General features: G+C 64.7%; 1 protein-coding gene across 1 annotated transcript in view; it reads left to right on the forward strand.

Annotated features, from left to right (window-relative positions):
* The window catches only part of CHD3 (chromodomain helicase DNA binding protein 3), a 35,061-nt gene that overhangs the window by 7,011 nt on the left and 18,099 nt on the right, over positions 1-9,951 (forward strand). Inside the window, exons 11-22 of the mRNA XM_010571415.1 lie at positions 77-271; positions 1,235-1,449; positions 3,014-3,145; positions 3,838-3,937; positions 4,237-4,428; positions 5,333-5,533; positions 6,077-6,214; positions 6,644-6,765; positions 7,463-7,636; positions 7,927-8,068; positions 8,742-8,873; positions 9,320-9,437. Of these exons, the coding sequence (XP_010569717.1) occupies positions 77-271; positions 1,235-1,449; positions 3,014-3,145; positions 3,838-3,937; positions 4,237-4,428; positions 5,333-5,533; positions 6,077-6,214; positions 6,644-6,765; positions 7,463-7,636; positions 7,927-8,068; positions 8,742-8,873; positions 9,320-9,437 (1,861 nt within the window). The remainder of the gene's footprint in view (positions 1-76; positions 272-1,234; positions 1,450-3,013; positions 3,146-3,837; positions 3,938-4,236; positions 4,429-5,332; positions 5,534-6,076; positions 6,215-6,643; positions 6,766-7,462; positions 7,637-7,926; positions 8,069-8,741; positions 8,874-9,319; positions 9,438-9,951) is intronic.

Genomic DNA, 9,951 nt, shown 5'->3' on the forward strand with positions numbered 1-9,951 from the left:
CACAACACATGACCCCACGGCCTTCCCCGTGTCCCCCCTGTCCCCAACCCCGCTGTCCCCGCCTTTATCCCTGCAGTGCCCGGTGCTGAAGGGGCGAGTACAGAAGATCCTGTACTGGCGGTGGGGGGAGCCGCCCCCCCCTGTGGCTGCCCCCCCCGGGGCCCCCCCCGAGGGGCCCCCCCAAGCGTTGCAAGGTCGTTCCGAGCGCGAGTTCTTCGTCAAGTGGGTCGGGCTCTCCTACTGGCACTGCTCCTGGATCAAGGAGCTGCAGGTATGGGGGGCCCCCACGTGTACCCCCCTCCAAACCTTGAGGGGGGGGCACCCCATCTACCCCCTGATATCGGGGTGGCTTGATATACCCAAGTTGGGGGGACCTGATATGTGAGGGGGGCTCCAGTGTATGGGGGACTTGAGACTGGGGACACCCTGATACACCTCCCTCAAGGGGGGGCCCATACTGGGGTGCCCTGATACACCCAGCTTGCAGGGGGGGGATGGCCATACTGGGGGGACACCTATATACCCCCTCGGGGCAGGGGGGGCACGATATTGGTGTGCCTTGATATATTCAGCTTGGGGGTCCTGATACTGGGGTCCCCAGTCTTGGGAGCACCCTACTATCCCCAGCTGAGGGGACCTGGAGGGTTCCCCAGGACTGGGGACACACCAGTATCCCCAGCTGGGGGGGCCTGGGGCTGGTGACACCCTGATATACCTAGCAGGGGGGATGTGAGGGGTTCCCCAGCACTGGGGACACCCCAGTATCCCCAGCTGGAGGGCCTGGGGCTGGTGACACCCCAAAATACCTGGCTGGGGGGGTCTGGGAGGGTCCCTGGGCTTGGGGACGCCCTGATATCCCCAACTGGGGGGCCTGGGGCTGGTGACACCCCAAAATACCTGGCTGGGGGGGGGGCCTGGGAGGGTCCCTGGGCTTGGGGACATGCTGATATCCCCAGCTGGTGGGGTCCCCAATATTTGGGACACCCCGATATCCCCAGCCTTGGGGGGGGATCCCCAATCTTGGGGACCCCCCACCATCCCCACTTCAGGGACACTGTGATGTGCAGTGCTCCCCCCAGGTCCCCAAGACACCCCTGTCCCTAGGGCAGGGGGAGAGGAGCAGCACCCCAATTCCTCACCCTGCCCCATCCCAGGACCCCTGGGGGGAGCAGGGGGCGTTGCCCTCCCCCCCACCATTAATTTGGGGGTGTGTCCCCCCGTTCCCCTCCCACAGCTGGAGATCTTCCACCTGGTGATGTACCGCAACTACCAGCGCAAGAACGACATGGACGAGCCGCCCCCCCTCGACTATGGCTCGGGGGACGATGACCCCAAGAGCGAGAAACGGGGGGCCGGGGGGGACCCCCTTTTCGGGGGGATGGAGGAACGTTTCTACCGCTACGGCATCAAACCCGAGTGGATGACGGTGCATCGCATCATCAACCACAGGTAGGGTAGCACCCATGGGTACTACATGGTGCCCATGGGATCCCCCGGCCCCCTTGCCCCGCCCCCAAATTGGGAGGGGATGGGTGGCATCAGCATGGGGGTAGGGGAGCGCCTGGGTGGGGTTTGGGGACACTGCTGGCACCTGTGGGGACACTGGGCACACTTGGGTCTTCTAAGGACACCCCCAGCACCCATGGGTGCCCCCCCTCCCCTATTGGGAGCAGTTGGGCACTGTCCCCAGGTGACCCTGTGTCCTGTCCGGGTGTCCCTGTCCCTGACTGACCCCGTGTCCTATGTGTCCCTGTCCCTGAGTGACCCCGTGCCCTCTGTGTGTCCTTGTCCCCAGGTGACCCTGTGTCCTGTCCATATGTCCCTGTCCCCAGGTGACCCCATGTCCTGTCGTGTGTCCCTGTCTGAGTGACCCCACGTCCCCTCTGTGTCCCCAGGTGACCGTGTGTCCCTGTCCCCGAGTGACCCCACGTCCCCGCCATGTGTCCCTGTCCCCAGGTGACCCCATGTCCCCATGTGACCCCATGTCCTCTCTGTGTGTCCCTGTCCCCAGGTGACCCCACATCCCTGGGTGACCCCTGCACTGGGGTGTCCCCAGTGTCTCCCTGCTGGCAGCCAGTGATGCCGGTGACAGCGGGTGACCCTTGGTCACTCGGGTGACCCTTCCACGTGCCCCGCTGTCACCCACACCCTGGTGGCACGTGGCAACCCCCGCCTGGCCCTGCATTGTCCTGGCTGTCCCTGTGTCCCCATGGGTGCCCGGTGTCCCCATGGGTCCCTGCTGTCACCCGTGGGTGCTCTGTGTCCCTGGGGGTGTTCGGAGTCCCCATGGGTGCCTGCTGTCACCTGTGGGTGCCCATTGTTCCTGCAGTGCCTGGTGTCTCCAGGCACCCACTGTCCCTGGGTGGCTGGTGTCCCCTGTGGGTGTACATTGTCTCCATGATGCCTGATGTCCCCTGGGTGCCCATTGTCCCACAGGTGCTTGTTGTCCCCACGATGCCCATTACCCCCATGATGCCCATTGTCCCCTGGGTGCCTGTTGCCCCCTGCGGTGCCGGCTGTCCTCCAGGTGCCCGTTGTCCCCGCAGTGCCCAGTGTCCCCTGGGTGCCTGTTGGCCCCATGATGCCTGGTGTCCCCTGGGTGCCTGTTGTCCCCTGGGTGCCCATTGCCCCTGCGGTGCCCATTGTCCCCGCGATGCCAATTACACCCATGATGCCCATTGTCCCCTGGGTGCCGGTTGCCCCTGCGGTGCCCAGTGTCCCCGTGGTGCCTGTTGCCCCCATGACGCCCAGTGTTCCACAGGTGTCTGTTGTCCCTGCAATGCCCATTACCCCTATGACGTCTATTTTCCCCCGGGTTCTTGTTGTCCCCACAACACCTGGTGTCCCCTGGGTGCCTGTTGCCTCCGTGGTGCCCCTTGGCCCCATGATGCCTGGTGTCCCCTGGGTGCCTGTCGTCCCCATGACACCCAGTGCCCCCATGGTGCCTGTTGCTCCCCGCGGTGCCGGGTGTCTCCCGGGTGCCTGGTGCGGGGCGTGACGGCGTGCCACACAGCGTGGACCGGAAGGGGCAGTACCACTACCTGGTGAAGTGGCGGGACCTGCCCTACGACCAGGCCACCTGGGAGGAGGATGAGATGCCCATCCCCGACTATGACCTCCACAAGCTGGCCTACTGGAAGCACCGGTAAGGGACATGGGGACACGGCAAGGGACAGGGAGACAAGTGTGGGGACACGGGAATATGCCTACTGGAAGCACCAGTGAGGGATGTGGGGACACGGGGGGAGCACGGGGCATGGGGATATGCCTACTGGAAGCATTGGTGAGGGATACAGGGACATGGGGGGACATCGAGGGAGCATGGGGACATGCTTGCTGGAAGCGCTGGTGGGACTGGGGACACATGGGGATGTGCCTGCTGGAAGCACCAGTGAGGATCATGGGGACAAGAGGATGTGGGAACATGGGGGGATATGGGGATATGCCTACAGGAAGCACTGGTGAGACTGGGGATATGGGGATGGGGGGACATGGGCACACGGGGACATGGGGACACAAGGAGGACATGGGGACATGCCTACTGGCCATGTGCTCCTGTGTCCCCATGAGTCCCCCAATGTCCTCATGCTGCCCTGTGTCCCTCTGTTGTCCCTGTGTCCTCATGTCTGCATGTGTCCCCTGTCCCCTCCATGTCTCTGTGCCCCCTCTGTGTCCCCTGCCATGTCCCCATCCCTCCTGGTGTCCCTCCTTGTCGCTGTGTACCCCCCGTCTCCCTGTCCTCCCTGGTGTCCCTGTTCCTCCTGTCGCCCACTGTGTCCCCATGTGCCCCCATATCCCTGTGGCCCCTTTCTTTCCTGTCCCCCCCCATGTCCCTAGGGAGGTGTTCATGGGGGAGGACCCGGCCCAGCCCCGGCGCTACAAAAAGAAGAAGAAGGAGACACCGGGGGAGGGACCCCCCGACTCCCCCACCAACGACGTGAGTGCCCGGACACCTGGGTGTCCCCCCCAACTCACCCTTGGGTCCCCCCTATGGACCCCTCCCATCGGACCCTTGAGTCCTCTGGACACCTGGGTCCCCTCCATCATCCCTGGGGTCCCCCAGATGCCTGGGGGCGTCGGTGACCCTCTGGGGTGCCTGGGTGCCCTGGTGGGGGGTTGACCACCCTGGGTCCCCTGGGACCTTCATGGCATCAGTGACCCCCTGGGGTGCTTGGAGGGGGGGTTGAACACCCAGATACCTGGGTCCACCACCCGCTGACGCTCTCTCCCCGGCAGCCGACGGTGAAGTACGAGACACAGCCGCGGTTCATCACAGCAACGGGCGGCACCCTGCACCTCTACCAGCTGGAGGGGCTGAACTGGCTGCGCTTCTCCTGGGCCCAGAGCACCGACACCATCCTGGCTGATGAGATGGGGCTGGGCAAGACCATCCAGACCATCGTATTCCTCTACTCCCTCTACAAGGAGGTGAGCTCGCTCTCGCCTGGTCCCTGGTGTCACTCGTTTGGCCCTGGTGTCACTCGTTTGGCCCTGGTGTCACCCACCTGGCCTTGGTGTTTCCTACTTGGCCCTGGTGTCTCCCCTTTGGCCCCCGTGTCGCCCACCTTGCCCCCAATGCCACCTGCCTGGTCCCTGGTGTCACTTGCTTGGCCCTGGTGTCACCCACCTGGCCTTGGTGTTTCCTACTTGGCCTTGGTGTCTCCCTCTTGGCCCCCGCTGTCACCTGCCTGGTCCCTGGTGTCACTCATTTGGCCCTGGTGTCAGCCACCTGGCCTTGGTGTCACCTGCCTGGTCCCTGGTGTCACCCGCTTGGTCCTGGTGTGACCCACCTGGCCTTGGTGTTTCCTACTTGGCCCTGGTGTCTCCCTCCTGGTCCCTGGTGTCACTCGCTTGGCCTTGGTGTTTTGTACTTGGCCCCCAGTGTCACCCACCTAGCCTTGATATCACCCACGTAGTCCCTGGTGTCACCCGCTTGGCTCCTGGTGTCACCTACCTGCTTCATGGTGTCACCTGCCTGGCCCTGGTCTCCCCTTTGGCCCTCGGTGTTACCTGCCTGGCCTCAGTGTCACCCACGTGGCTTCTGGCATCACCCGCTGCTGGCATCAGCCAACCTGGGGTGTCACCGTGTCCCTGCCCATGTCCCCATGGGGGTCTTACTGCCACCGGAGACATTTTCATACCCCTACAACCACCCCACACTGTCCCGACGTTCTCGAAGGCCCCCTTCCACACTGTCCCCATGTGCCACACCATCCCCATGTCCCCCAAGGACCCTGTCCCACGCCGCCCCCCCCATCCCCCTGTGTCACACTGTCCCCACGTCCCCCAAGGGCCCCGTCCCCGTGTCCCCGTGTGACGCGCTGTCCCCCAGGGCCACACCAAGGGCCCGTTCCTCGTCAGCGCCCCGCTCTCCACCATCATCAACTGGGAGCGGGAGTTCCAGATGTGGGCCCCCGCCTTCTACGTCGTCACCTACACCGGGGACAAGGACAGCCGGGCCATCATCCGCGAGAACGAGTTCTCCTTTGATGACAACGCCATGAAGGGGGGCAAGAAGGCCTTCAAGATGAAGGTGAGCTGGGTGCTGGGGTCCCCTCGGCGGCGGGTGGGGGGGGCTGCACCCCGATGCCTGGGTCCCTTTGGGGGTGGGGGGGCTGCACCCAGATGCCTGGGTCCCTTTTAGGGTGTGGGGGCTGCACCCAGACACCTGGGTCCCTAGGGTGTTGGGGTGCTGGGGGTGATGTAGACACAGGGGTCCTGGGGGGGTTGGGGTACCAGGGGGTGGCCTGGATCCCTGAGGGGTGGTTGGGGTGACCTGGACATTGGGGTCCCAGGGAGTCAGGGTGCTGGGGTGGCCTGACATGGGAGTCCTGGGGGGTCAGGGTGCTGGGGGGTCGGGGTATCCCAGACACAGGGGTCCTGGGGGGTTGGGGTGACATGGTGGCTTCATACTGGGGTCCCAGGGGGTCAAGGTGGTGGAGGTGCAGGGGCTTGGGGTGCCAGGTCCTGGGGGATCGGGGTGGTGATGGTGCAGGGGGTCGGTCAGGGGGCCCCAGGCGCGGGGGTCCTCCGGCGGGGTGGGGGGGACACCCATGGGTGCTGACGGCCGCGGCAGCGGGAGGCGCAGGTGAAGTTCCACGTGCTGCTGACGTCCTACGAGCTGATCACCATCGACCAGGCGGCACTGGGCTCCATCCGCTGGGCTTGCTTGGTGGTGGATGAGGCCCACCGCCTCAAGAACAACCAGTCCAAGGTGCCCGGATGCCTGGGTCCCTGGGGAGGGGGGGCACCCAGATACCTGGGTCCTCTGGGTGCTGTTGGTGGGTGACGTTTGCTGGACATCAGGGTCTGTGGGTGCTCTGGGAGGTGCTCCCAGATCCTGGCGTCCTGGGGGTGGTGGGGTTGCTCCCAGATCCTGGGGTCCGTGGGTGCCCTGGGGAGTTGCTCCCAGGTGCCAGGGTCCATGGGTGCCTTGTGGGGGGGGGCATTAGGGGTCACTCCTGGACATTGGGGTCCATGGGTGCCTGGATGGGGGTCAGAGGGGTTGCTCCCAGACACTGGGGTCTGTGGGTGGGTGCCCTGGGGGTGTGTGTGGGGTGTCGCTCCCAGATGCTGGGGTCCATGGGTGGGATCAGGGGGGGTCAATCCCGGATGCTGGGGTCCATGGGTGATGTCCCCCCAGTTCTTTCGGGTGCTGAACGGGTACAAGATCGAACACAAGCTGCTGCTGACGGGGACCCCGCTGCAGAACAACCTGGAGGAGCTCTTCCACCTCCTCAACTTCCTCACTCCTGAGCGCTTCAAGTATGTCCCCTTGTGTCCCCTGGTGTCCCCTGGTGTCCCCTCCCCTGCCCTGAGGTCCCCCGTCCCCCCCTGCATCCACCCGCATCGCTCTGTCACTGGTGTGTCCCTGCGGCTCCTGCATCCCCCCACCCTGTGTCCCCTGGTGTCTCCTCCCCTCCCATGGGGTCCCTTCCATCCATTCCCATGCCCCTGTGCCCCTGTGCCCCACCACATCATGGCTGTCCCTGTGTCCCGCCATGTCACAACTGTCCCCACACCCCCATGTCACTGCTGTTCCTGCCTCTCTCTCTGTCCCCCCCATGTCATGCCTGTCCCCGTGTGTCCTGTCCCACAGCCGTTCCTGTGTCCCTCCATGTCACGACCATCCCTGCGTCCCCCCGTGTCACTGCTGCCCCCATGCCCCTTCACCCCACATCATGGCTGTCCCTGCATTTCCCATGTCATAGCCGTCCCCCCATCCCTGTGTCCCCCCACGTCACAGCTGTCCCCACATCCCCCATCCCACGGCCATCCCTGTGTCACTCTGTGTCACAACCGTCCCCCACTGTGCCCCATGCCATGGCCGTCCCCACATCCCCATGCCACCTCACCCCACCACCTCCTGGCTGTCCCTGTATCTCCCCACATTGTGGCCATCTACGTCCCCATCCCCGTGTCCCTGCACCCCTCTCCATGTCACATTGTCCCCCCTCCCCAGCAACCTGGAGGGTTTCTTGGAGGAGTTTGCTGACATCTCCAAGGAAGACCAGATCAAGAAGCTCCACGACCTGCTGGGTCCCCACATGCTGCGGCGCCTCAAGGCCGACGTCTTCAAGAACATGCCGGCCAAGACCGAGCTCATCGTCCGTGTCGAGCTCAGCCCCATGCAGAAGTATGTCAGACACCCGTGTCCCTCGGGATGGGGTGGGACGGGAAGCACCCGGACGCCGGGATCCGTGGGAAAAGGGTGCACCTGGGCACTGGGGTCCATTGGAGTCGGTGTCCGTGGAGCTCAGTCCCATGCGGACGTACGCCGGGGTCCCCTGGGTGCTTGGGTCACCCGAACGCCTGGGTCCCCCGGGAAGTAGAGGGGAAGGCAGGCACCCGGACACCTGGGTCCCCCTGGGAATTGGGGGGGAAGGAAGGCACCTGGACGCCTGGGTCCCACCGACCTCCCCGTAGGAAGTACTACAAGTACATCCTGACGCGCAACTTCGAGGCATTGAACTCGCGGGGTGGCGGGAACCAGGTGTCGCTGCTCAACATCATGATGGACCTGAAGAAGTGCTGCAACCACCCCTACCTCTTCCCCGTCGCCGCCATGGTGGGGGCCGTGGGGGGACAGAGGGACGGGGTGGAGGGACATGGAGGGGACAGGGGGCATGGAGGGGTCGGAGGGATGACGGGGGGGATAGAGGGATGTGGAGTGGGGGGATATGGGGACATGGAAGGGTTGGAGGAATTTGGAGGGCGTAGAGGGACATGGGGACATGGAGGGGATAGAGGGACGTGGGGTCAAGGGATGTGGGACATGGGGACATGGTGGGACATGGAGGGGTTGGAGGGATGTGGGGCAGAGGGATGTGGGGTGGAGGGACATGGAAGCATGGTGGGAGATGGTGGGGACATAGTGGTATATGGGGACGTGGAGGGTTGTGGAGAGGATAGAGGGACGTGGTGGGACATGGGGACACGGATTGGAGGGATATGGGACAAAGGGACATAGGATGGAGGAACATAGAGGGGACAGCAGAACATGGTGGGTACATGGAGCAGTTGGAGGGACATGGAGGGGATTGGGGGTCATGGGGTGGAGGGACCTGGGGGGACATGGGGGGATTGGAGGGACAGGGAGGGGACAGCGGGACATGGGACACAGGGGGGACCTGCGCTGGAGGCACATGGAGGGGATGCAGAAGGGACAGAGTGATGTGGGCTGGAGGCTGGGGGACGTCAGGGGACACCAGGGACCAGCGAGGTGACATCCCCGTCCCCAGGAATCCCCGAAGCTGCCGAGTGGTGCCTATGAGGGGGGGGCCCTGATCAAGGCCTCGGGGAAGCTGCTCCTGCTGCAGAAGATGCTGCGGAAGCTGAAGGAGCAAAACCACCGGGTGCTCATCTTCTCCCAGGTGGGGTGGCCAGGACCCCCAGGGACCCCCCTGGGACCCTCACACCCATGACCCTTGAGTCACTGGGTGCTCATCTGCCAGGTGGGGCAGCCAGGACCCCCAGGGCCCCCCCCCAGCCCCCTCTGGGGCACCTACAGCCTCCCCACCCACCCCTAGAGCTACCGGGTGTTTGTTTTCTCCTGGGTGTGGGGGACCAGGACCCCCCCCGACTCTCTAGAGACACCCAGCCCCCAACCCCAGCACCGCTGGGTGCTCCCAGTCTAACCAGTACTGGGTGCCCCCAGCCTCTCTGGGTGCTCCCACTCTAACCAGTGCCAGTACCAACATCCCTGGTTAATCCCAGTCTGACCAGTGCCCATCCCAGCTCCTCTGGGTGCTCCCACTGTTGACCAGTACCGGGTGCCCCCAGCCCCCCTGGGTGCTTCCAGTCTAACCAGTGCCCACAGATGACGAAGATGCTGGACCTGCTGGAGGATTTCCTGGACTACGAGGGCTACAAGTACGAGCGCATCGACGGGGGCATCACAGGGGCCCTGCGCCAGGAGGCCATCGACCGCTTCAACGGTAGGACCCCGGTGTCCGGGGGCACCCAGGTGGTCGGGGGGGGGCACCCAGGCGTCTGGAGGGGACCCACGTGGTCAGGGTGGGACCAAGGTGTTGGGGACAACCAGGTAGTCAGGGGGACCCAGGCATCCAGGGAGGGACCCAGGTGTTTGGGGGGATGACACCTGGGTGGCCAGAGAGACCCAAGTGTCCAGGCGGGCACCCAGGATTCAGGGGGTACCCAGGATTCAGGGGGTACCCAGGAATTAAGGGGGCACCCAGGCATCCGGGGGATCCAGAAGTTCAGGGGGTACCCATTTGTCTGGGAGGGACCCAAGTGTCCTGGGGACCCAGGCATCTGGGGAGGAACCCAGGTGTTCAGGGGGGACCCAGGCATCTGGACCCTACACCCCTCCCCAGGAAGGATAAGTGGGGGGACACACACCCCTTGGGGTGCTTGGGAGGGGGGGTGGGGGGCAATTTCCCTCGGTGCAGCAACACTGAGGGGAGGGGATAAGATAGAGGGATTTGGGGG

The sequence above is a fragment of the Haliaeetus leucocephalus genome, unplaced genomic scaffold, assembly GCF_000737465.1.
Source record: "Haliaeetus leucocephalus isolate CR32 unplaced genomic scaffold, Haliaeetus_leucocephalus-4.0 Scaffold326, whole genome shotgun sequence".
Classification (NCBI taxonomy): domain Eukaryota; kingdom Metazoa; phylum Chordata; class Aves; order Accipitriformes; family Accipitridae; genus Haliaeetus; species Haliaeetus leucocephalus.